The sequence below is a fragment of the Eublepharis macularius genome, chromosome 3 (genome assembly GCF_028583425.1).
Source record: "Eublepharis macularius isolate TG4126 chromosome 3, MPM_Emac_v1.0, whole genome shotgun sequence".
NCBI classification, from domain to species: Eukaryota; Metazoa; Chordata; class Lepidosauria; order Squamata; family Eublepharidae; genus Eublepharis; species Eublepharis macularius.
Window position 1 is genome coordinate 129,439,390 of NC_072792.1, and position 27,666 is coordinate 129,467,055.

The window sequence follows — 27,666 nt, forward strand, 5'->3', positions numbered from 1 at the left end:
CCCTGAAAGAAAATCACCTGACCTGTTGACCAATAACAGTTTACAAACACTCTCAAGTTTCCTGGGCTTGCAGATTATTGGCTTTGAGCCAGGTTCCCCTTCCAGGTCAATCTAAACAATAGCATGGTAGGTAAACACATTAACCCCATAATGACTGAATCTCAGACATCTCAGACATATATATATATATATGTGAGTTGAGACATATATCTCAACACACATATATTCCAACACATTTATGGTACAGGTTTCTCATACTTGTTTTACATATTGGTAAATGTCTCATTCGAGAGTCTTTCTCCATCAGGCTGCTCCCCTTGCCAAAGACTGCTGGCATTGATTGTGTGGGCCTGGTGTGGGATGCCGAGGAGAGTATAGCCATCTGTCTGGTGTACCGATCGCCCAGTGCACCAGCAGATGCTGTGCCTGGCCTGTTAGAGGCGGTGGCTGGCTGGGCCTTGGAGTACCCCAGGCTTCTGGTCTTAGGGGACATCAATGTCCATGCCAATGATGCTACCTCCTCACAGGCCATGGACATGATAGCCTCCATGGCAGCATTAGGACTCTCTCAGTTTGTATCAATGCCCACACATTGAGCAGGACACACACTGGATTTGATCTTTGGGTTTGGGATACAGGTGGATCTGGATGAAGCTATAGCTGTGCCATGGTCAGACCAGCTCATCCTGAGGGCTTGTCTGGGCACCATGACCCCCTCCTGCTTGGGCGACGAGCTGATTTATGCTCGCCCGTGGAGTCAAATGGATCCAATTGAATTGCAGAACGCTCTGCAGGATCCGACGCCCCCTGGTGGCTCATTGGATGAGCTGATAGAGGACTGGAATGCCCGTTTCTCTGAAGCTATTGATGAGATCGCTCCCTGTTGCTCTCTCCGCCCCCGAACTAGAGTCGCTCCTTGGTATACTGATGAGCTACGACAAATCAAATGGGAGCTGAGACGGCTAGAGCGGGTGTGGTGGTGACTCCATGATGAAGTGACAAGAACATCTTATAGGACGTTTGTGAAGGCCTATGAGATGGCACTGAAAGCTGCAAAGAGAGACTACTATGCAGCTTCCACTGCGTCCACTAGTTCTCGCCCAGCACAACTTTCCAGAGTGATTTGGTCTTTAACGTCCCTCACACATGGGACAAATAAAAATGTAAATTTGGTAATAAGCTGTAAGGCTTTTGGAGACTATTTTGCGGATCAGATCTTGTCACTCCGCCGGGATCTGTCCACCACAGTTGATGCAGTATGTGTACTGGAGGCCCCTTGGTTGTCCTCAGGGTTGATATTAGATCAATTCAGGCCACTCTCCCAGGAGGAGGTGAGCAGGGTCCTGCATGCTGTGAAACCTACCACGTGCCCACTGGACCCATGCCCATCATGGCTGGTGAAAAGTGGTGGTGATGGGATTTGGGCACCATTAGCTGACATCATTAATTTTTCTCTGAGTTCTGGTTTTTTTCCAGACTCACTGAAAGAGGCAGTGGTGCGGTCCTTATTAAAGAAACCATCACTGGATCCTGCTGATCCAGCCAATTATCGCCCAGTTTTGAATATTCCGTTCCTGGGTAAGGTAATTGAGAGGGTGGTAGCGGAACAGCTGCAGGTATACCTGGGTGATGCCTCTATCCTGGATCTATTCCAGTCCAGCTTCAGGCCTGGCCATGGTACAGAGACGGCTCTGGTTGCCCTCACAGATGATCTGCAGCGACACCTGGACCAGAGTGGGTCGGCACTGCTGATACTTTTAGATCTTACAGCAGCATTTGACATGGTCAGTCATAATCTTCTGACCCACTGCCTTGCCGATGTAGAGATTCGTGGAACAGCCCTGCAATGGCTGAACTCCTTCCTTCACAATCTAGGACAGAGGGTGGCACTCGGGGAACAGATGTCTGCTTACCATTCTTTGGTATGTGGCATCCCTCAGGGGGCGATTCTTTCCCCGATGCTATTTAACATCTATATGTGCCCCCTTGCCCGGTTAGCCAGCAGCTTTGGGCTAGGTTGTCACCGGTATGCGGATGACACTCAGCTCTATCTGCTGATGGATGGTGTTATGACCTTTACTTTCTCTAGAGGAGATTTTTCTTTTAATCTATCCCTTAACCCTCTGGGTAGTCTGCTGGCACCAGGAATATTTTATTCCAAGATATTTTATTTAAATTTTCCCTTTGGTAACGTTCCTAAGCGTCAGGCTCCTTCGTGGTTCTATGTGGCCCTGAAGATAGGAATGAGATATAGCAATGACAGCTACACTGGGATATAACAAAACAAAAATAAACTTTTATTTAGCCAAGAAGCGTATCGGTTTCATAAACATAGTTCTCGGTTCTTAAAGTTACTTCATTGACTCTCATTCACACAGCTGGCCTCTCTTTCCCTGACTGAGTGTCCTTTCACAAACATGCTCAGTTCAGGTTCCACACAGGTTATATTTCTCTCATAAACACTTCAACATATTCAGGCAGCACACAGCTAGCCTACTTTCTTCTGACTAAAAATTTTCTCTCTACTCTCAGTCTCAAACTGCATTTACTCCGCCCACCCTCTCAGTCCTCAACCAATCATATCACTCACTCATCCATCTCCTTCACCCCCCACTCTTCACCTATCTCATCAAGCATTTAAAGATACATGCACACATTTACTTGGAATCATTACAGATGGCCAGTCCGATCTTGCTTTGGATTCCTTGGTCAAGGGTCTTGAGGCTGTGACGGTATGGTTACATCAGAGTCGCCTGAAATTGAATCCTCTGAAGACAGAGGTTCTGTGTCTGGATCATGGGGCAATCGAGCTGGGAACTGGCTCCCAGCCCTCGATGGGGTACAATTGAAACCTTCACTGATGGTGAGGAGTCTGGGTGTGACCTTGGATGCCACACTTTCAATGGAGGCCCAGGTCACGACTGTTGCCAGGTCTGCCTTTTTTCATCTTCGACAGGGCAGGCAACTGGCGCCCTATCTTTCACCCCAGGACCTGGCCACAGTAATCCATGCAACGGTCACCTCCAGGCTAAACTACTGCAACTCACTCTATCCTGGACTGCCCTTGGGCCTGACCCGGAAGTTACAGCTGATCCAGAATGCAGCGGCACGCGTCCTGACCGGAACGCCCATCCAAGCGCACATTCATCATGTGCTGTGCCAGCTGCACTGGCTTCCAGTGGAGTTCCAGATCCGGTTCAAGGTGTTAACCTTGGTATTTAAAGCCCTTCATGGACTGGGACCTCCATACCTGTGGGACTGCCTCTTCCATTATGTCCCCTGCAGGGTGTTGCCCTCTGCAGACAAGCAACTCCTGGTGGTCCCTGGCCCAAAGGACATCCATCTGGCCTCAACCAGGGCGAGGGCTTTTTCTGCCCTGGCCCTGGCCTGGTGGAATGCTCTCCCCACTGGAGATCTGGGCCCTGTGGGACCTGTTACAGTTTTGCAGGGCTTGTAAAATGGAGATGTTCTGCTGGGCCTTTGGCTGAGTGCCAGCGAGTGTCCTTCTTCCATCTAAGACCACCATTTCTTCCGGAGCTGCCCTCAGCCATCTGCCATGCCTGTATACGGACTCCCAATATTTGTTTAAATAGCCTGCTCCTGGAGTATTTTAATCATTTTTTAAAAAAATATTATTCATTGTATGTTTCTGTGATTTTAATGTATTTTTTAATGTTGTTAGCCACCCTTATCCCATCTGTGGGGAGGGCAGGGTATAAATCAAATAAATAAATAAATAAATGTTACGGTGAGCTTTTGAGCTGCTTGATGTCTGTGGACAGGACCATTTAGGGGGTGCTCAATAGGTTTTCTTAGTTGCATTTTTTCAAGAAAGTAATCTGTATAAAACTATGCCCCTCTTGAGGTCTGTGCCCAAGGCGGCTGCCTAGTTGGTCTAATGGTAGCACTGGCCCTGTCTATAGTTATGGCAAACAGAAATGGGGAAAGGGGACAGCCTTGTCTAGTTCCCCTTGCTATATGGATATCTATCGAATGTACATTGTTAGTCCTAACTGTAGCTTTTGGAGAAAGATAAAGAGCATTAATGGCATTTTAGAATTGGTCACCAAAACCCATTTTTTGAAGTAAAAGTTTTAGATATGGTATTTCCACTTAATCAAATGCCTTCTCTATATCAAAGACCAGAAGTAATGCAGGGGTTTTGTATGCTTCACAGAAATTAATTATAGTTAAAGTGTTACGTGTATTGTCAAAAAGATTCCTTATTGGCATAAAGCCAGTCTGGTCAAGGTGAATGTAGTTGGTTATTTAAATTTAGAAAATCTTTTGGCAAATATGCTTGTAAAGATCTTTTGGTCTTGATTCAGTAAGGGTATTGGTTGAGAAGATTTAGTATTTGTAATATCGTTGTCCTTTTTTGGAGTAACTACTATTTCAGCCTCTGACCAAGATAGAGGGATGCTACCTCCTATCATAACAGAGTTGCATGTGGCATTTAGTGGAGTTGAAAGTAGGTGAATGTATTTTTTTGTAAAAATTTGGCAGGGAATCCATCCCTGTCTGAAGCTTTATTATTTTTTTCAAGGATTTGATAGTGACTGTAACATCTTCTGTTGTGATTGGTTGGTCCAGATATTGTTTATGTTCTTGTGAGTTTTTTTCCAAATAATTTCCTGTGATGATAAATAATTTAAAATATGATTAGTGTCAGGATTGTCTGATGTACAAATGGTTTGGTAGTATTCAGCAAATACATCGGCTAATTTTACAGAATTAGTTTGAATTTTTCCTGGGTGCCTTTAATAGCTTGTATAGAATGTGAGGAGGTTTTTTCCTTTAATTTTCAAGCAAGAAAGTTTATAGATTGGGTGGCCTTTTTTGTGTTCATCTTCTAATTTTCTTATTCTAGATATCATTTCATTTCTAATGTTTTCTTTTTGCTCTTCATGACAGAAGGCAATGGAGATTAATTTCCCTCTAAGTACCACTTCCATAGCATCCTACACGTGGATTTGAGGAATGCCACATAGTTTATTTGTTTCTATTGTTTAATTTCTAAAGAGACTTCAGAAGAAATTTATTTGTTAAATAAAAGTGATTTATTTAGTTTCCAATTTGTTTGATGTCATTTATTCTCAGTGTACATTCTGTCCAAGCATAGTCTGTCCACAACTTGTCACCAATCCTTGATGTAAAGAGTTTGACTAATTAATTTAGGAGATAAGAATATGTCATTTAAATAAGTAATTTAGAAGATAAGAATATGTAACCAATCCTTGTGTATATATTGTGGATAGAAGAGAAGTATGTATAGTCTGTTACCAGTGGGTTTTGAAGATGTCACTAGATCAATAGATAAAGCCTAAGAGCCATTAATTGATCTTAGCAGCTTAGTAACTGTATTGTTAATTTTAACTGCTTTGACACGATAGGCAGTAAAATTTAAAAGGTCATTCAGAGAGGAGTGATACAAATGTTTACTGCTGACACGTTGATTTACCAATGCTGAACTAAAGCAGAATTGAAAGCCAAGAGAATCAAGTGCACTCTGCATGAAGACAGCTCGCCAGGTTGTTTTGATCTGCAAGCAGCTCTCCACACTGAAAGCAGTGAAAGCAGCTTTCTCAGTAATCATGCTTTGCGGTATTATCCAATACAATTTTTAAAGTTTGTATATGTACACTCACACATTATGCAATGCATTTATATTTTGTATCACTTTCATATTTATCAAAATACTTAATTTCACAGGTCAAGGGATGGCGTCATGGAAATATAAATAATAATAATAACTGTGCTTATATACCGCTCTTCTACACATATTAGTGCCTCACCCAGAGCAGTGAACAAGTTAGTGTTATTCTTATCCCCACAATGGAGCTGGGGCTGAGAGGAGTGGCTGACCCAAGGCCACCTACTGAGCTCATGTCAGTAGTGGGATTCAAACCAGTAGACTGCTGATTATGGATTAGAACACATACTTAGTGAAACATATGCATTCTAAATAACGCTGTATGAACTTCACTGTAGTTCTTTTTCTAGTATGGTGTATAACTGGTGCTTCTTTATCTTTGACAGCCAATTAAAAATAGTGAACAGTATCAGATAACTGTTCTGTAATTGTTAGCAGAGACCAAGGATGATCTAGTCATGTAACTTTTCCTGTCATTTTTACTATCCATCTCTCTTATCTTGCAGCTGGGCATAATGGTACTTCTGGGTAGGTAGAATGACACATGATTGGAAATAGTAAAAAAGAATTAAATTATGATTGGTTTGATATTTATCTATGTTATCATATGAAAAGATCTTAGATTTCTGCATAAGATAATATATAAAAATGGTAATCCAAATAGCAGATCAGGGTTTTGGCCAAAAGAAATCTCATGAAGATCTAAGCAGGAAAGTTACCCTTGTAATATGTGCTACGGCAACTTGAATGCATTTCATCGTTAATCTGACTGAGTTAGATTTCATTAAGAAATGTTAGGAAACTTAATTGTTGTGTTCATCTGTTCTATTTTTCTATGTTTTATTTAAATAAACATTTATATTTTGATACCTCAGTTAATGAAAGACTAGCGTTTTTTAATGAAAGAAGCCATTAAACTCTTAGGAGGAGTCTGTCTCCTGGTTGGGAGAGTGCAACAAAAACATCCATCCCGTTTATTTTGTATTGACAAACAGTTTCTCTAAAACAGAGAAACGTGTTTTCAGTTCTCACCTGAAGGTTTCAAGCTGCTCAGGATTTAAGATAAAATCTTCAACCCATCTCTACCGAATATTTAATACTTTTTACTTAATGTTTAAAAGTTATGTTTAATATGTATGCCTAATATGATTATAGAAGCTCTACTGTTTGAATTATCTATACACTTATTTGAGTTGGATTGTTAGTAAAATTACAATTTTATGAAATTTTTACCATTTTATAACATTACAACTTTGTACCACAAAAGTTTTAAGTTATGCATGTAGAAGAGGTTGCCAAAAATAAATTTCCCCACCCCCCTGACGAAGACGAAGACAAAGACCCCCGGCCCGCCGCGCTAAAATTAAAACAAATGGTGTTGTCTCAGACTGAATTAAACTGTACAGAGGTACGCAGCAGGGCTGCCCACTGTCACCAGTACTTTTTGTTATAGCAATGGAACCCCTCGCAGATGCAATTTGAAGAAACAAGTATATTAAAGGCATACAAATTAATCAAGAAACCCATAAGATAAGCTTATTTGCCGACGATTTCTTATTGTATATTACACAACCTATTAGCTCTTTAAAACATCTGGATGTTGAACTATTTAAATTTAAAAAAATATCAGGTTTAGTAGTAAATCAAGTCAAATCTAACATTCTCCCAATCAATTTGACAGAAATGCAAAGAGTGCTAATTGGGCAATACCATAAATATCAATGGGCTCATCCATATTTAACATATCTTGGAGTAAAAATTACAGTAAATCTGAACCTGTTAATACAGTATAACCATATAAGTAAAATTTAAAAAATTAAAAGAGACATAAATACTTGGGAAAAGCAAAACCTTAGTTGGTTTGAACGATACAACCTGATAAAGTCATTTATCTTGCCTAAATTGCTATTTTTGTTTAGATTGCTTCCCATTTATATACCCAGAAGGCTGCTAAAGCAATGGCAATCAATCCTTAATCAATTTCTTTGGCAACGTTAGACTCCAAGGATAGTTTTCAAAACATTAAGAAGAAAAAGAACATGGGGGGGATTTAACTACCCAGACTTGGAAATCTACAATACCACTGCAAGACTAGTTAATCCAATACAAATAATCCAAGACAAAGGACAAACAGACTGGATTAAAACTGTTAACAAACATCCCACAACAGGAAAGTACAATTCAAGACATGATATGGAAAAGAGCAAATCAAAGGTCTGCAGATATTTGTCACAACCCTTTTTTTTAAACAATTCTCGAAACCTGGGACAAGTACAGAATTAAACTAGTACCAACTGTTTCACGCTTTGCTACTATTTTTTCACAAGAGGGACCTCCAAGTTTCTGTTTGATTAACAAATCAGGAAACAGATATCAATTTAATAAGAGACCTAATTTTCACATTGCTTCAAGCAGCGAAAACCTCATTAGCCCTATACTAAAGGAAATCCCTATGATCAACACCCGGTTTAACAAAATTTGGGATCTACTTTTAATGGAAAAAATCACAGAAAAATTTTATCTCCAAATTAACCCCACGGGTATCTCAGACTTCTATACTAAATGGGAACCTTTTTTAGAATTCCTTTCAAAAAATGAGCTTTTGTTAACAAAATTGCCCTATCAAGATATCCTAGATAGGGAAATGTGGGGTTTGTGGTAGTCTTACCCAGATAAAGTTCTATTTAATATTGCTTTTGCTATAATAACAATTTACTTGTTAATTTAATGTAAGTTAATAACTCATAATATGGTTACAACGAACTGTTTTAAATATCTGTCGAAGTTTGTTAATGTTATGTTTTGTGAGTTATTTGTTGTAAACTAATTCAAAATTAATAAAAAATTAAAAAGAAAAAGAAAATGTCTTGGAAAACTAGACTGTCTGATCCATCTTTTGAGGTCAGAATCATTGGTGTGTTCATAGAATATCATCCTTATCTACAGAAAGGAGATTATCGAAAGCCCACATCCATTTGGGGACAATTTGCAATTAAGCTATATGCCACATAGCTCCAAAACTAGAGACTGGATCAGAACCAGCACATGAGCTGTGGTGGAGGACAGTCTCTGGAGTTCAGGGGTGTGTGATTTGGGGTGATCCAAAGATTATTTGGGGTTGCAGGGTGCTTATATTTTCACCACTTCCTTATTCAAAGCCATGTCTAATACAGGGTGCTTGGAGGCAGGCCACATTCGAGGCCTTAGGTCCAGAACCAGAGACTGGATCAACACCAGCACATGTCGTCTTGTAGGGGACAGTCTCTGGAGTTCAGGGGTGTGTGATTTGGAGTGATCCAAAGATTGTTTTGGGTTTCAGAGGGCTTATATTTTCACCACTTCCTTACTCAAAGCCATGTCTAATACTGGGTGCTTGGAGACAGGCCACATTCGAGGCCTTAGGTCCAGAACCAGAGACTGGATCAGCACCAGCACGTCCTCTTGTAGGGGACAGTCTCTGGAGTTCAGGGGTGTGTGATTTGGGGTGATCCAAAGTATTTTTCTGCTGCAGCTGCCGCCCCTTTCTTCTTATTGAAATATTCTGGGGGCATCCTATTTTGAAGCTGTTTACTCAAGATCTGGGTTTTGTAGGATGACCCAGCATAGGTCCACTTACAGTGCTGAGTCTTCTGAATATCGAGGTGTATAATATGTGCCCCTGCAAACTTCATTTTGGAGTTATACCTTTTAAGTTTTCCCACAATATTTTTCTTTTGCTTTGCGAATAAGGAATAAGGAACTGTGAATAAGGAACTGGGAACTGGGAACCAACTTCAGCTTCGTTGGAAAATCGATTTACCATTCAGTTTTTAGGGGATCCTAGAGCACCACATTAATACAATGTTGTCAACTTCTGGGTTCAGTTGCTCTGATTTTCATCTTATTTTATCCCCACTACCTAACTGAGTAGCATCAGGGATTATGGGTTGCTGCCTTATATTTGTAAGAAAACTGACAAAAAAGGAAAACACAACCATACCTTATGCATAAAATACAGTTAAGATTTGGATTTTAAAGTCTCAAATATGACTCTCCCCTGAAGACAAAATTATTTAGGACTGTAGCACTGACTAATTAAACTGCAATTTCAAAAAAAATCTGCTAGGGAGTCTGATGTTCATTAAGAACATCCCACATCTCCAATCCTGATGCAGAGATCTATGTCCACACAGGTTTCCTGGGCCTCAGTTCTCCCAATCATTGTATTGGAGGCAGAAGATTTTCTTTCTCTGTACATGTGCCTCCTCCACTGAAATGAACAGAAAAGCTCTTGCTGGTGAGAAAATTGTGTGCAAGCACTAGAGCAAAGGGGTCCATAAGAAATTCCTAGTTGCATTCCTGAATTTTGCTACATATGAATCAGCATCATTGAAATCAGTTATATTTGTGCATGTATACTACAGGATTACAGAGATACTTCAAAATATATCAGCTATCTAAGGACTTTGTGGAGCAGAACTTCCCCATTTCTTCCTGCTGCAACTCACTGAGCCCTCTGAAATTGTATTCCTGCAGGACCACAGAACCTTAGCAATGGCATATGGGCATATGGGAGTCAGCAGCAGGATATGGGAAATTGGTAGAGTTCATGACCTGCTCTTCTGCAATTGAAAATGCTTTTCATTGGAGGTATTGTGAGGATGGATACATGCCACTCTCATGAACCTTGGCCATTTTCTACACTATAGTTGTAATGAAAAAAAAAGGAAGCTTTATACTCAGCCTGGTTTTGAAATTGTTTTTGTTATAAGCCAAGCTGCAAGGCTGTAGGCAATGCCAATGCATTTCCCTAATATTTTTTTGCCTATGTGTCCAAGATCAATTTTCCTCAGAACTGTGTGCCTTCTTATACAACATGAATAAAAATGTAATTACTTAGGTTATTGGGTAATATTCAAACAAACAGAACCAAAGTGAATTGAAGTAAAGGTTTAAGTTAGCAGACACATGCATGAATAGCATTATGCTCAGGTCATTCCATATTTCCAGATTTAAAATATCTTTGAAATAAAACTATTCATGCCTAAAGAATGGAAATGCAAGAGTTTCACTATTTTGTGATTATACTGACCGTGGAACATGAAGTAATAATATCAAGACAATAGGCTTATTCAAATTTACAAATAAAATGAGGTGACTGGGCAACTGTGACCCAAAATAATGAAAACAGAAAACACTTCTTAGATTAAAAAGTAGTTGCTCTGAATATAACTAATGATAAATAAAGAAGGCATTTGAAACATCCAATTTTGTGATTGGCCAGCCAATCTGAACATTATCCCAGCTGCAGCAAAAGAAAAGAATTATCCCAAATGTATAAAATCTTCATGTTATTTTTTTAAAAAACTTACACTTGTCGTATAAGCTGCTTCAGGGTCATCTTCTAACACACGGGATAATCCAAAATCAGACACCTTACACATGAGGTTACTGTTGACCAAAATATTCCGAGCTGCCAAATCTCGATGTACATAGCCCATGTCTGAGAGATATTTCATGCCAGAAGCAATCCCACGTAGCATGCCTACCAGTTGGATGACTGTAAAATGGCCATCATGTTTCTGCAAGAAAGATAGAGGGTAAGGTTAAAGTATATTTACATTTTTAAGCTTTGCTGGTTCAAATCCATTTTGAAAAGCATGAGGCTCTCTGCCTCATGCTTTTCAGTTCCAGTAGACAGAGGGAGAGGGAGGACCTGTTGCTGGGATTGAAGTGAGAGATAATGGAATTGAGCGTTTGGCTGATGCAGCTTTAAAAGAGACTGAAAAGCCTCTTATTTTCAGCTGTTGGCCTTGCTGGGAAGGTCTTTGAGTGAGGGTGCTTCCCCGCCCAGTCTCAGGCCTTTGCCTGGCTCTGGGCCCTAACTTGACTGAGACCTCCCTTATTTTTTCTTTGCTTGTTTTTGTTTCTTCTTAATTCTTTCTCTGCTTTTTTGAGGATTCACACTCTTGTTGTTTCTTTAGGTTTTATTTTGTGCCCCTCTTCTGCCTAGGCAGGTGTCTGTGTGGTGGTTTGGGGGACCTTCCCCCAAGCCCAGTCTCTCCGGTATGAAGGGGGCCATTGAAGTGCCCCCAGTTCTGACGAACCATGAAACTAATGAATCGTATTGCAAAACAGGAAAATTTCATGGAAGTTCATGTTTCGTGATTCATGGAATGTGATGAAACATGAAACTCTCATTTTGTTTTTCCCCATTTTGTGCCCATCTCTACTCCTCAGACTCCCATCGTTTGCCTGCTCTATCTAAATTGTGGCCCTAAGTTAAGATGCACATTCTGAGGGCATTGGATATAAATATTTCATTATGGTAATAGTGGAGTTCTCCGCTTATGTAAAGCTCTTTCCACCAGTCCAAGAAACCTTTCTCTGGTGGAAGATAATATGTTTTGCTAGTGGCAGGCATCAGTCAAAAGCTGTATTGATAGCAGAGTGAAACTTTTTTATTCAACCTAGCATCATTAATAATATACATTCTTGATATAAATTTGCAAATGAAAAATTTACAAATAGGTAAAAACAAGAGAGAGAGAGAGAGAGAGAGAGAGAGAGAATATGAAATGTTCAGATGGGTTTTTTGTGATACACAGAGCAGCTGTAACAACTTCCCCTTCCTAATTTAAGTTCAGTTGGCAAGCAAGATTAAAGTAGCATACAGTATGAAGGCTCAGGAGCACAGACAGTTTAAATAGCAATTTCAACACAGTAGGCACTTTCCATTTGCTGGAACAAGACAAAACCTCAGGTCTTAATGCTGGCCTTCTAACTACAGTTTCAAACATGCCAACAACAGGCAGTTCAAATTAATTGCTTAGCATGGATGAAAATAGCATTATGTTTTCATTCATCCAGTTAATGGGGCTGCTCTGTGTAATGTTTAAGTAAATTCACTTTTTGTGATTTTTCTCGGTTCTCTCCAGGAATTATGACCAAAATATATCCAGATGTCAGTGGGTTTCCAATTATTTTTTTATGCTAGAAAGCTGGCAAAGAGGTAAAGCTTACATCTTTTTTTAAAAAAGCACACAAAAAAAGCACATTCATTTTACATATTGGCCACTTCCACACGTCCTTAATGGGATGGCCTGGCAACGGAACTCTGGCAGGTTATCTTACTCATTACACACGTCATCATTTCTCATGCATGAGTGGGTCATGATGATCCTGGTTTTTAAGTGTTTTTTTTGTGAGACCTGTTTTGATCCGTGTTTATTTTTGATGCAGGTTTCCATCTTATGAAGACCTTCCAAGAGTAGTCGTATATCTTTATATTGGACTTTTTTCCGGAGGCGAGGAGGGTGTCGATTATCTCTGGTGAACAACCTATCCTCTGAAAGGATTTCCACTCAATCTCCATGTGGTTAGTGACAGTCGTTCTGGGTGCGGGTGCCATATAGGTCCTTGATGTAGTATGTCCAGCTGTTGAGGCTGTTGTAGAGGAGGTTCTCTGGATATCTGTTGTATTGCAGAGAACCAATGTTGTCTTGGCCACCATGGAATTACCAGTATTACTTCCGCTTGTTGTTCCACTATCTTCTGCAGTAGTTTGGGTATAACTGGTAGTGGTGGAAAGGCGTATACCAGACCCTTGGGCCATGTGGAGGTCAGGGCATCTGTACCTTTCGTTCTCAGATGGAAGTACCTTGAGAAGAACCTTGGTACTTGGTGGTTGGTATGTGAGGCAAACAGGTCCAAAGATGGTGTCCCATTCCCCTGGGTGTAGGGATTCTTGGCTCAACCAGTCCACCTGAATATCGATCGTGCCCTGTATATGCTTGGCTTGAATTGGTAGTAGGAGAGTCTCTGTCCTGGTGATGATTTTGTTCATCTCTTGTTGTAAGCGGGGAGATCTGGATCCACTCTGCTTGTTGATGTATGTTTTGGCTGCTATATTGTTCATGAGAATCAATCATGTTTGTGACGTATTTGATTGCTGAAATACAGGAGGGCCAGGTGTATGGCTCTCATTTCCAGGACACTGATAGGCAACAATATTTCTTCCTTAGACTACAGTCTTTGAATTGGGGCTACATTCAGGGCTGCTTCCCATCCCTTCAGGCTGGTGTCTGTAAAGATTTGTTGGAACTGGGGGGATAGGAAGCTCCTGCTCTGTTGTAAGTTGTGGTCGTGTGTCCACCTCTGCAGGCTTTCTTTGACCTTTGAGGGGACCTGCACTGTCATGACTTGCTTTTGAGCAATCTGATACTGCAGTGGTCTCAGTAGCACTTGGAGGGGTTGTAGGAGGAAGCATCTCTAATACATGGCCTCTGTGTTGGCTACTAGCAGGCCCAGCAGCTTGGTCAGTTCTATCACCTGTGACCTTGGACTTCTGAGCCTGTCAGGGTAAGGTTTTTGGTTTTCTCTCATTTCTCTTTGGGTAAATAGATTTTCCCGACATGTGTTCAACTATGGTCCCAGGTGTTCTAGGCTTTACAAAGGCTGAAGGGAGCATTTGGAGAGGTTTATCAGGAAACCATGATTCCTGAGGAACTGGATTGTGAATGCTGTATCCTTGATGGATGATTCCTTTGAGTTGGAACGTATCGAAATGTCATCCAAATATGGGTGGAGATGTATCCCTATCTCTCTGAGTTTGACTACTGGTACTATCAGCAGCTTGGAGAAGACTCTTAAAGCCGTAGATAGCCCAAAGGGCATTGCCCTGAACTGGAGATGTTGATTGTCCACACAGCATCTCAAGAACTTTTGATTGGGGAACTGCTTGTTCAGGGCAGGCATGGCCCACTCAACTTTGAGATGGCATTCAAAGTATTCTGTGAAGGAGAAGACTTTAGTCTTGTCCTCAGATCTAGGGGAAAATTTTCCTGTTCCCTTTAGGGCATGTCTTAGGTTCCTTTGGGTTTTGTTCCTCCTTCCCCTGAGGGGTTTACAAGTCTAGTGCAGATAAGGCCTTTGATATGAGGTACTGATAATTCTCTGCTTGGAAAAGTCTGGAAGACTGTTTTGGGACTGTGATCTCCTCCTCTTCCTCCCCCTCTTCTGAGACAAACTCCCCTTCTTCCATGTCCTCACTGTCTGAGGACTCTCCTCTGCCCATCTAGGGGTTTTCTCAGTGCCCTGTGGCCTTTTTCTGGCCGCCTTCGTGGGCCAGATACTGCCATGTGGTTATTTCTGAGGCAGTATTGAAGGGGGTGGGAGTAGGCGTGGTCTGGGCAAATGGGAGTCTGTCTGGCACAAAGACAGCATTTCCTCCCTCATTATCTGTCTTAAAAGACTCATGAAGTCTGGAGGCATTGCAGCCAGTGGGGCACTTGTTTCCTGGGCGTTGCTGGTGTTCTGCAGTGCTGCTTTCCCTCTGATTCAAGTTTGCTGCTGCTCCTCCTGCTGGGAGATTGGCAAGCATGTCCTTAGGTTTTGGCACGAAATCGGGCATTTTTCCAAAGTCGGACATTGCAGACATTCTCTACTGGGTGGCACTGCTTTTCTCTGGTTGGATGAGGTACACAGCTGAAGCAGGCTCCCACCGAGAGAGATGGGGTCGCTTTGAGGCCTGTGTCTGCTCCAAGGCCAGATCATTGCTGGGAACCCATGCAAGCCCGGGGGGCAAGCAGGTGCTGGATAGGCCAGTTCCTACCATCAGAAGGATGGCTGCTGGAGGACTGCCTGGGCCTTCTTCCTTAAAGCTGCCCTCAGAATTGGAGGGCTCTGCAGAGGCCATGATGAACTTCTTTTGGTTCTTTTCCTTAGAAGGGATTGTGAAATAGAGGGAGAAGGCAGAAGAGGGCTCTGAGAAGGAGCAGGAAAGGATGCTGCTAGAGCAGTGAGTCTTTTTCTGTTGCCTTCCTTAACTGCTGGGGGAATTTGCTGAGGTTACTGTGTGGGAGGACAGTGTTTGGGGCTGTGTGAGTGTATAGAGCCTGCTGTACGGTAGTGCCAGTTGGAGTGTTTCTGTTTGTCTTTTTTGCCTGAGTTGGAGCTGATTGCAGAGGGGGATTGTTACTAATTTGAGAGTGTCTGTTTTGCCTGGGGCTAACTGCTGGCCCCATCCTCTACTGAGTGAGCCTTGATTGAATTAGGCTCCTCCTCACCAGAGGCATGTCACAGCCATCTGGGCTCTGAGAAGGAAAGGGACCTGCAGCTAGAAGAGTACTCTTGGGATATACTTGGAAGGTGATGATGTCAACAGGAGGCCCCTTTCCAGTCACCTGCATCGATTGTGCCATGTTTGTTTTCCTCCTGGAAGAGAAGATGGTCTTCACTTGTCAGAAGTGTAAACTGGTCAGGCTTTTGGAGGAGAAGATTCAAAGCCTGGAGGAGAGGATCACCACCCTTCAGGAAATAAGAAAAGGGAGGATTTTATTGAGAAGAGCTTGGGGGCTCTGCACAAGCATGAAGAAATAAGTCCAAGAGAAGAAGGAAGAGTTGATCTCCCTTCTGAGCCTCCTCTCAGTTCTGCAGTACAAACTGGAAGACGAGGACTAAGGTGATGCTCTGGTCCACTGGAGCTCAAGAATTGTTTTAAGGTGCTTGAGATGGTGATGGAGACTAGAGCGGAAGGAGAACCACAAAGACCTGGAGGAGGGAGTGAAGAGGGCATGGGGCCACATGTAAGTGGAAGAAAACGGAAAGTGGTGGTCATTGGAGACTCTCTGCTCAGGGAAACGGAACGTCATGTGTCCAGGCCAGATCACCTACTCCAAGAGATGTGTTGCTTGCCGGGAGCCAGAATTCGGGATATTACAGACCGACTGCCAAAACTGATCAGACCGACTGATCAGTACATGTTTGTGCTGGTTCATGTGGGAACGAATGACACGGCTGCAAGTACCATTGCAAGAATTAAAGAGGACTATGAAGCTCTTGGAAGGCAGTTGAAGACAGTGGGGGCACAGGTGGTATTCTCTTCTATCCTTCATGTCAAAGGAAGAGGAGTGCGAAGGGAGTAGACCATACTTGAGGTGAATTGTTGGCTGAGGTGGTGGTGCCAGCAGGAGTGCTTTGGGTTCTGGGACCATGGGATAAGTTTTCTTAGAGAAAGCCTTATAGCACATGATGGACTTCACCTCTCAAGATCAGGGAAGAAAATGTTTGGAAAGAACCTGGAGAGCTTCATCAGGAGAGCTTTAAACTGATGCTGCAAGGGGAAGGGGATGATCAACATGGGGATTTCAATGAAGAAGTAATAACAGTGGGGGCCTACCTGGGTAGGACAGATCAAACAAAGGTACAAGGCTACAAGTGCCTATATACCAATGCCCGAAGTCTGGGTAATAAGAAGGACGAGCTTGAGCTTCTCTTGCAAACAGAGGGCTACGATATAGTAGGAATTACTGAGACTTGGTGGGATGATTCCCATGACTGGAATGTGGTAGTGTATGGGTAAGAGTTGTTCAAGAAAAACTGGAAGGGTAGAAGAGGAGGCAGAGTGGCATTGTATGTGAGGAGAGGGCTTGATTGTCAGGAAGTTCTGGAGAATGTGATTGACAGCCCAGTGGAAAGTATATGGGTGGAAATAAGGGGAGGAAGACAAAGTGTATTGTTATTGGAGTCTGCTACAGACCGCCTGACCAGAGAGAGGAAATGGATGCTGCCCTCCTTGAACAGATTCATAGAGTATCCAGGCATCAGAACCTTATAATTATGGGTGACTTCAACTTCCCCAATGTGTGCTGGGAGACAAGCTCAGCAAAGCGAAAAGAATCATGCAACTTCCTGACCTGTCTGGCTGATAACTTCCATTTTCAAATGCTGGAGGAAGCTACAAGGGGCTTGGCCTTACTAGACTTAATATTAACCAACAGGGAAGAATTTATAGATGGGGTGAAGGTGGTGGGGATCTTAGGGGGAAGTTACCATGTCCTCCTTGAATTCCAGTTGCTGTGGGGGGCCAAGGAAGTTCGTAGCCAGACTCGTAGGTTAGATTTTCATGGGGCCAACTTCAATGAACTCAGAGGCTTGATGAGAGTCATTCCATGGGGGAGTGTGCTAGAAAGGAAAGGAGTGAGTGAAGGGTGGGCTATTCTCAAACATTAGCTTTTGCAAGCTCAAACCCTCACTATTCCAGCAAGATGGAAACATGGTAAGGGCTCCAAGAAACCAATGTGGATGAACAGAGCTCCAGAATAAGCTAAGGGAGAAAAAGGAAATGTTCAGGAAATGGAGAGAAGGACAGACTTCCAAAGAGGAATATATGAGGATTACTAGGTACTGCAGATCAGCCATCAGAGAAGCCAAAGCTCAGAATGAGTTGGGTCTGGCCAGGGGGGCTCGCTACAATAAGAAAAACTTCTACATACATGTGAGAAGCAAACACAAGGTAAAAGAGGAAATTGGACCACTGTTGAGAGTGGAAAGAGAAACTCTGATGGAGGACAAAGAAAAAGAAGACAGGCTTAATGACTTTTTTGCTTCTGTTTTCTCCCTGAAGAACTTGAGCCCATCTAGAGACAGTAGTAAACATGCCAGGACACCTGGGAGGCTACTTGACATTGACAGTGAGGATGTGGAGAGGCACTGGCTGCACTGGACTATTACAAATCCCCTGGGCCGGATGGTGTGCACCCAAGAGTGCTCAAAGAACTTTCTAGAGAACTTGCAGAGCCTCTGTCCATCATCTTCAAGGCCTTCTGGAGGACTGGGGATGTGCCACAAGATTAGAGAAGAGCAAATGTTATCCCAATCTTTAAGAAAGGGGAGAAGGATGACCCAGGAAACTACAGGCTGGTCAGTCTGACTTCTGTTGTTGGGAAAATATTAGAGCAGATTTTAAAGGGATTGATCTGTAAGTGTCATAGTAGGACAGTAAGCATCTGAAGGACCACTTAGTGATCCGGGGAAGTCAACATGGTTTTGTTCCCAACAGATCTTGTCAGACTAACCTGGTTTCCTTCTTTGATCAAGTCTCAAGCTTACTGGATCGTGGAAACTCTGTCGATGTGATTTACCTGGATTTCAGTAAAGCTTTTGATAAGGTTCCCCATGACATTCTAATGGGTATGTCAGGTTCTGACTGTGTTCAAACCAAAGAAACTCCATTTTGATCCTGTCCGTATATTAAGTGTTTTCTTTGCAGGTGGCAAGCCTTCCACTGGAAGCTCACAGAGAGAAGAGGAATGTTATGTCTACATATATCTGCCTTTCCGACGCCCTTGGGAAACTTTCGCTTTCTCACCCTCGGGCCGATTGTTTTGAGAACTAAGGGGGAGGATGGGGCCCACAGGGAATTTCTATTCTGTACCTTTGCTTTTGCCTGTCATTCGTAACAATTTCTAAGCTCAGCCCTGATCTTTGGATCTGGGAATGTGGACTTATATTAGTTGTTTATTTTCAGTAAAGCCTTTTGGAATCAATGAACTCTTGTCTCATTGCAAGGGGTAGTCTGGATTGCAACTTTTATTCAAGCCTCAGTCTGACAGGGTAAACTGGAAGACTGCGGACTGGACTATAGGACACTTCAGTGGATAGGGAACTGGTTAGAGGACCGCACCCAAAGAGTGGTGGTCAATGGCGTTTTATCAGATTGGAGGGAGGTGTCCAGTGGGGTGCCACAGGGCTCGGTTTTGGGCCTGGTACTTTTCAATATTTTTATCAATGATCTGGATAAAGGAGTAAATGGGCTACTCATTAAATTTGCTGATGATACCAAATTGGGAGGAGTGGCAAATACCCCAGAAGATAGAGTTAAAATTCAACAAGACCTGAATACTCTGGAGAAGTGGGTGGTTGTGAACAGGATGCAATTCAACATAGATAAGTTCACAGTATTCCATCTGGGCCACAAAAATGTGAAGCACAAATACAGGATGGGGGATACATTTCTGGGTAGTAGTGTATGTGAAAGAGATCTTGGAGTAAGAGTGGACTGTAAACTAAATATGAGCAGTCAGTGTGATGTGGTGGCAAGAAAGGCAAACTCAGTCTTGGGTTGTATCAAAAGGGCCATTGCATGAAATTGCAGTAGGTCATAGTCCCTTTCTATACTACCTTGGTCAGGCCACACCTGGAGTAGTGTGTGCAGTTCTGGAGGCCTCACTTCTAAAAGGATGTGGACAAAATCGAGCGGGTGCAGAAGAGAGCAACGAGAATGATCAGAGGTCAAGAGACTGAGCCCTACAAGGAAAGGCTGAGGGCCTTGGGAATGTTTAGTTTGAAGAAGAGGAGATTGAGGGGGTACATGAGTGCTCTCTTTAAATATTTGAAAGGCTGTCATTTGGAGGAGGGCAAGGAGCTGTTCCAATTGGAAGCAAAGGACAGGAACCACAGCAGCTGGCTTAAATTACATGCAGAAAGGAACCGGCTGGATATTAGGAAAAACTTTTTCAGTCAGAGTAGTTCAAAGGTGGAATCAGCTGCCTAGGGAGGTGGTGAGCTTCCCCTCACTGGCAGTTTTCAAGAAGAAGCTGGATGAATATTTGTCAGAGATGCTTTAGGCTCATCCTGCATTGGGCAGGGGGTTGTACTAGGTTTGTATAGCCCCTTCCAACTCTGTGATTCTGTGAGTAGGTAAGAATTGGAACAGAAAAAATGCTAGAGAAAAAGAGGGTATAGAAAGAAGTATGAAAAAGAAGAAAGCAGCAAAGCAATCTGCTGATGAACTGCTCTCCCTGGAGGCAGGAAAGAACTGAGGAAGGGTGGTCCTACACTCCAAAGGAAAGAGGAAGAATTCAACTTCCTACCTTCCTGATTGGACGGTGGGAAACACCCACAGATATCCTCCACCTTAGAGGGAGAATGGCTTGGAACAATCTCCCCATCTCCATTTTATCTTCACACCAAACTCTGTGAATTATGTTGGGATGAGAATTTGTCTCTGTCCCAAAGTCACTCAGAAAGTTTCCATAGCAGAATTGGGATTTGAACTTGGGTCTCCAAGATACTAGTCTGACTGTTTGGGGTTGTAGCCCCCTCCCTTGCTCTCACTGTGGCTCCTAAGGACTACAAAGACAATGACCACTTAGGGATGTGCGTTTCGGCATTCAGAATGCCGAAAGAATGCCGAAACAAAAGTGTTTCGGCTTCTTTCGGGGAATGCCGAAACGTTTCGGGGAATGCCGAAACGTTTCGGGTAGCCGAAAGAAAAAAGCCGAAACGTTTCGGGATTCTTTCGGCTTTCTTTCGGCTTTTCAATGGGAAAATGCCTCCGTCTTCCCGGACATCTGGGGGAGGCATTTTCCCACCGAATAAGCCCAAAATTGGTGGGGACCTTCCTCTAACCCTTCTCTAACAACCACCCAAGTTTCAGACAGATTGAACTTTGGGGGGCCATGTTATGGCCCCCCAAAGCAGGTCACCCCATCCTCCCATAAGAAAGCGAAGGAGCAGCATATTGTTAGCATGCTGCTACTCATCTTCTTCATTATTTCCTATGGGGAAAAAATGAAGAAGCAGGCTTCCTTTGCCAGGGGTGGCATTTTGCATGCAAAATGCCCCCTCACCCTCAGGGGCCCTTCTCCCACCCCTCCTCCCACCCCCCACCAAGGCTCAGCCTGCTCCCACTTGGGGGGGCCATTTCATGGCCTCCCCAAGTAGGTGCTCTAATCTCTACCACTGACAGCTGGGGGAGGCTTGTGTTGCCAGGGGTGGCATTTTGCATGCAAAATGACCCAAGCCCTCAGGGGCCCTTCTCCCACCCTTCCCCCCACCCCCCACCCAGGCTCAGACTGCTCCCAATTGGGGGGGCCATTTCATGGCCTCCCCAAGTAGGTGCTCTTTTCTCTACCACTGACAGCTGGGGAAGGCTTGTCTTGCCAGGGGTGGCATTTTGCATGCAAAATGCCCCCCAGCCCTCTGGGGCCCTTCTCCCACCCTTCCTCCCACCCCCCAACAAGGCTCAGACTGCTCCCACTTGGGGGGGGCATTTCATGGCCTCCCCAAGTAGGTCCTCTCAGCCCCTAAAGTCCACCCCTTACAGCCCCACACAAACCCAATTCCCCCCCAGCTGCCACACACAGACCCAAATCCCCACATTAGCCCCTCACAGACCCAAATCCACCCCCACCTGCCCCACACCCATAACCCCAGGAACAGGCTGGCAAAGGCCAGCCCTCTCCCTTTGTTCCCTATGCTGGGAACTTCTAAACTCTCTTTCCCTGGGCAATTCTGCACAGCCCAGGGGTGCCACAATGGTGGGCACACTTCTGAGTGCCAGCTGGTCCCTGTGAAAGAGCACCTGAACCACAGACACCCTCCTTCAAATTCCCCCACCACCTACAGAGATGGCTGGCCAGCCAGCCCCATTGTTCCCTATGATGGGAACCAACTGCACAACAAAGAATAAAACAAGAACAACACAAAATAAAGTTTTAAATTTTTTTTCTCCCTTCCAAAGTACAAGTAGGCAAAGCATTATGACACATTACACCAGCAGTCCCCCACACAGAAAAATAAAAACAAAACTCACTTAACATCAGAGAATCACAAAGCATGATTCCTGTCAAAAACACTTTATTTCTTGAACAGCTTTAGGTTACACAGCAGGGGGGAACACCAAAGGGCATGGCAGCACTATCTTACACAAAAATAACACAACTCACTTAACATCAGAGAATCACAAAGCACAATTCCTGTCAAAAACACTTTATTTCTTGAACAGCTTTAGGTTACACAGCAGGGGGGAACACCAAAGGGCATGGCAGCACTATCTTACACAAAAATAACACAACTCACTTAACATCAGAGAATCACAAAAACACAATTCCTGGCAAAAACACTTTATTTCTTGAACAGCTTTAGGTTACACAGTAGGAGGGCACAACAGGGCATGATAGCAATGTACTACAAAAAATAATACAACCTACTTCACCGTTTTTGACAGCAATTGTGTTTGTGTGATTCTCTGATGTGAAGTGAGTTGTGTTATTTTTGTGTAGTACACTGCTTTCCTGCTCTGTGGTGCCTTCCTACTGTGTAACCTAAAGCAGTTACAGAAATAAAGTGCTTTTGACAGCAATTTTTTGGGGTGATTCTTTAATGTGAAGTGAGTTGTGTTATTTTTGTGTAAGATACTGCTTCCATGCCCTTTGGTGTTCCCCCCCCTGCTGTGTAGCCTAAAGCTGTTCAAGAAATAAAGTGTTTTTGACAGGAATTGTGCTTTTGTGATTCTCTGATGTTAAGTGAGTTGTGTTATTTTTGTGTAAGATAGTGCTGCCATGCCCTTTGGTGTTCCCCCCTGCTGTGTAACCTAAAGCTGTTCAAGAAATAAAGTGTTTTTGACAGGAATCGTGTTTTGTGATTCTCTGATGTTAAGTGAGTTTTGTTTTAATTTTTCTGTGTGGGGGACTGCTGGTGTAATGTGTCATAATGCTTTGCCTACTTGTACTTTGGAAGGGAGAAAATAATTTTTTTAAAACTTTATTTTGTGTTGTTCTTGTTTTATTCTTTGTTGTGCAGTTGGTTCCCATCATAGGGAACAATGGGGCTGGCTGGCCAGCCATCTCTGTAGGTGGTGGGGGAATTTGAGGGAGGGTGTCTGTGGTTCAGGTGCTCTTTCACAGGGACCAGCTGGCACTCAGAAGTGTGCCCACCATTGTGGCACCCCTGGGCTGTGCAGAATTGCCCAGGGAAAGAGAGTTTAGAAGTTCCCAGCATAGGGAACAAAGGGAGAGGGCTGGCCTTTGCCAGCCTGTTCCTGGGGTTATGGGTGTGGGGCAGGTGGGGGTGGATTTGGGTCTGTGAGGGGCTAATGTGGGGATTTGGGTCTGTGTGTGGCAGCTGGGGGGGAATTGGGTTTGTGTGGGGCTGTAAGGGGTGGACTTTAGGGGCTGAGAGGACCTACTTGGGGAGGCCATGAAATGCCCCCCCAAGTGGGAGCAGGCTGAGCCTTGGTGGGGGGTGGGAGGAGGGGTGGGAGAAGGGCCCCAGAGGGTTGGGGGGCATTTTGCATGCAAAATGCCACCCCTGGCAACACAAGCCTCCCCCAGCTGTCAGTGGTAGAGATTAGAGTACCTACTTGGGGAGGCCATGAAATGCCCCCCCCCAAGTGGGAGCAGGCTGAGCCTTGGTGGGGGGTGGGAGGAGGGGTGGGAGAAGGGCCCCTGAGGGCTGGGGGGCATTTTGCATGCAAAATGCCACCCCTGGCAAAGGAAGCCTGCCTCTTCATTTTTTCCCCATAGGAAATAATGAAGAAAGATGAACAGCAGCATGCTAACAATATGCTGCTCCTTCGCTTTCTTATGGGAGGATGGGGGGACCTGCTTTGGGGGGCCATAACATGGCCCCCCAAATTTCAATCTGTCTGAAACTTGGGTGGTTGTTAGAGAAGGGTTAGAGGAAGGTCCCCACCAATTTTGGGCTTATTCGGTAGGAAAATGCCTCCTCCAGGCGTCCTGGAAGACGGAGGCATTTTCCCATAGAAAAAAGCCGAAAGAATGCCGAAATAATGCCGAAAGAATCCCGAAAGCCGAAAGCCGAAAGAGATTCTTGTTTCGGCTTTCGGCTTTAACGATAGAGAATCTTCTTTCGGCTTTCTACTTTCGGCTATAGCCGAAAATTTTTGGCTTGCACACCCCTATGACCACTGCATTGGGACCCCCTTCGGGGGGAGGATGGCCGCCCAGCTGGAATGCAATGCCGAGTTTCCTGCCACCGCAGCAGCCAAGCCACATGGCGCCAGTCCCTCCCAGCCTGCTGGTGGTGGGGCAGTGAAGGCAGGAGTGCGAGGAGAAATATTGAAGCCGGTCTTAGCCTGGCAGAAGCAGATGCCACAGCAGTCAATGCCAGCAGTGGCCTTGAGGGAGTGAGGAGCTGTGCCCAACGAACAGGCCTGTAGAGAGATGGGCTGTAATCAGCAGGGATGACCAGAAGAGACTGAATCTCAGAAGCAGCAGCTGTTGGGCCTTGGGCAGGTCTAGAGAATCAGAGGAAGGCCCTTGGGCAGTCTGGATTGGTTTTCACCATCCCCAGAGGGGGACAGAGGAGGGGGTTGGGGTTGACCCACTTTTGGAGGTGGCCTCAAAAGAGGAAGCCAGGAGGAGCCAGGGAAGAAAAGCAAAGGTACTCCTGAGGCAAGCCTGAGAGTGCTGTCTAAGGGTGGGAGAGAGAGACCAGGGTGTTCTTTAACACCCCTCTTCTTTCTGTTCTGAGGCTCTTCTCATTGACACAACACTGGACAAGGCTTCCCTGGATGGAGTCATGGACTCCACCCCTGCCGAGGAGGATAACAGGGTTCTACATACCTGTAACTATTGTTCATTGAGTTCTGTGCAGGCACACATTTGGACTGCACATGCACAGGCCTGCTGCTCAGAGAAGATTCTTATAGCTTCTTAAAAGCTCCATTAGAGGCCGCTTCTCCCAAGTGACATAGATGCCCATTTTCTTACCTAAACAGCGACCCCTCCCCTCAGTTCTCATGAGCTGCCCTGACCCAAATGGATGATTCAGAGAGTTCACAGAGGGGCAGGAGGGAGGGATGTGTGCCTGCACAGAACTCGATAAACAATATTTACAGGTTATGTACAATTCTGTTTTCATCATTCTTCTGTGCAGACCTATATTGGCAGATTACCAAGCTACAAACACAAAGGAAGTGGAGTGAATATCTCAAAAATATTAAAAAACAAACTGTTTGCATTCATTTTCCTACTCTTAAGGCGACTGACTGACACTTTTTTAAAACCTGTCTACTGAAAACTTTGTGTTTGCCATCCCTCCTTGCTGTGGTCTGTTTGTTTCCCTTCACAAAGTGAGGAATGAGGGAGGAAGGGAAGAAGTGCTCTCTGCCATTATTCCCTATGGAGGACTTGGGGCAGATGGAGTGGCTGTTTTTCAACCAAATGATACCAAAATTACAGGGGAATAGTGCTGTCTGTCCACTAAAAACCACCCAAGTTTAAACCGACTTGGACCAAGATGCCCCAGCCATCCTACTTGAAAAGGAAAAAGTGGCCCTGCCTCAAAAAAGGAGAGAAGGAAAGAGGAGTAAGCTAGAACCTCTGCTTTATTGGGCCTTGTTTGTGGTTTGTGCCAGCAAGGAGATATCTTTCCCAAGTCATTTCCTGGGAAATTCAAAGAATCAAAGAAAAACAACCTACTTTCTGCTGCTGCTGCTAAGCATCTGAACATGAAAAACTACACAGATCTTTTTTAGGGGGGCGGGTACTTTTTGTAATGCCTAAGAATCCTGGACTTGTGTAACTGTTCCAGAAAATCATGGTAATGACCCCAAACAGTAATTTTCATATATAGTTTTGGCTCAGGAATTCTGGAATGCATACCCCTAATCAGACACTTCAGAACTCTAACTTCAGCACTCTAATTTCATAATTTGAATATTTTCTGTGGGAAATCACAATACATACACCTACCTTACCAGGCCTCACAAAAGCAAAAAGATTCTTTGACTCTGTGATGTGCTTGCATAAGTATTTTCTATATTGATTAAATCAAGGGATTTGTGATTGAAGCTCCAAACATGTTGTTTGATTTAAAAAGCAACCATGTTTGTGTTGTGCATGTTATATTGAAGCTACAGTGCTAGGAAAGGGAAGGTGTTAATTTCCCCCACTGCTGCCCCAAATTGGAAATATTTTCCTGCAGGTCTGTTTTATACCCAGGTGGAGTAAAAACAGTTACCAGTATCATGGCTATGCTTTTGCCCCACTGGGGCTTAAAACAACTGATGGAAGGTGTAGTTTTCACAGGAGAGATGGCATAAACTCCCTCTTCATTAGCACCATGGTCCCCAGTTCAGCTTCCCCAACTGTTTTTTAGGTCTAAATTACACATTGGGAGTTCCAGCCTTTGAATTTATTTATGTTCTGACCTTGTAACAGTTCATTCTGGGCAATGTTTACATTTTTCATCAATAGACTTGAATTTCTATGCAAACGTAATCTGAATAGACACATATTTTGACATTCCTATATACAGCGGTCCTCTAGCAATTTATCTTGTTCTTTTTATTTTCTGCAAGATAATACAAAATTGACTCTATTGAGCATCTAAGTAATGTCAGTTTTTTTAAAATCTAAGGCTCTCAGGGGTTAATGTAAGACGTACTTTTGATACAATTCCCAGTGGCTGCTAAGGGTGTTTATCAGCCTCGGCAACAATTCATACTGCAGTGAATTTATCCAGAGCACTGTTCCATCAAATTCTAAACAGCCTTTAATAGCTTTGCCAAATAAACTATCCTTGACAGCCAAAGGTATATCTAATGCCTGGCTGATTGCACATTTATGCTGCCCGTCCAATGCACATGAAAGAAATTGTTCTATATTCAACATCTGATGGCTTCTGCAAAAATCTTACTCAAGAAATGCCAGTTACAGAACATTGTATAAAGTACTGTGGGCAACAAATCAAACCTCTCCAGTGGAAGCTTTTCCTTCTGCATCAGAGTTTTGTTCTTAAAGTATTCCAAAGATGTGATCAGTTTACACACACAAACAAACTTTGAGTGAAACATGAGAGTTCCAAACTCTAATTGCAGGGGATCAGAGGTGCATAGCATTCACATTTCTTGAGGTTATATAGTACTTTGGTTATACACAGCCTCTCTCTGTGACAGCACACAGTGAAAGAGGGAGTGGGTTCTTGAAAATGAATTTATTATGATATAAAGGTATGAAATCTTTGAAAATGTCAAAAATTCTTAACTTGCTCAGAGCTCTTTTTGGCACAAAAGTAAGTAGGCTTTGCTTGAGATAATTTAGAAAGGTTAATAAATGGTATGTTTATGAACACATCTTTGCAAACCTTGAAAGGATGCAGGTATAAATTAAGAATTATTTTACATATTTTATATATATATATATATATATATATATATATATATATATATATATATATATATATATATATATATATATATATTATTGATAATGTAATGAAAACATTAGTGGATCGTGCAAGACGGATATGTGAGCCGCACTTTCTCAATGAGGAAATTAATCATCTAAACCACGCACTTCAGGCAAATGGCTACTCCAGAAATGAAATCCAAAGAGCAATCAAACCCAGGATGAATCAAACAACCAAGGAAAAACAGTCTCCTACAGGAAAAGTGTTTTTGCCATATATCAAAGGAATTACTGATCAGATGGGAAAGCTTATGA

At 43.4% G+C, this 27,666-nt stretch overlaps 1 protein-coding gene across 2 annotated transcripts in view; it reads right to left on the bottom strand.

Annotated features, from left to right (window-relative positions):
- Positions 1–27,666, bottom strand: part of EPHA6 (EPH receptor A6) — a 785,056-nt gene that overhangs the window by 94,216 nt on the left and 663,174 nt on the right. For both annotated transcript variants that reach the window (XM_054973550.1, XM_054973551.1), the window contains exon 14: positions 11,005–11,214. In XM_054973550.1, the coding sequence (XP_054829525.1) occupies positions 11,005–11,214 (210 nt within the window). The remainder of the gene's footprint in view (positions 1–11,004; positions 11,215–27,666) is intronic.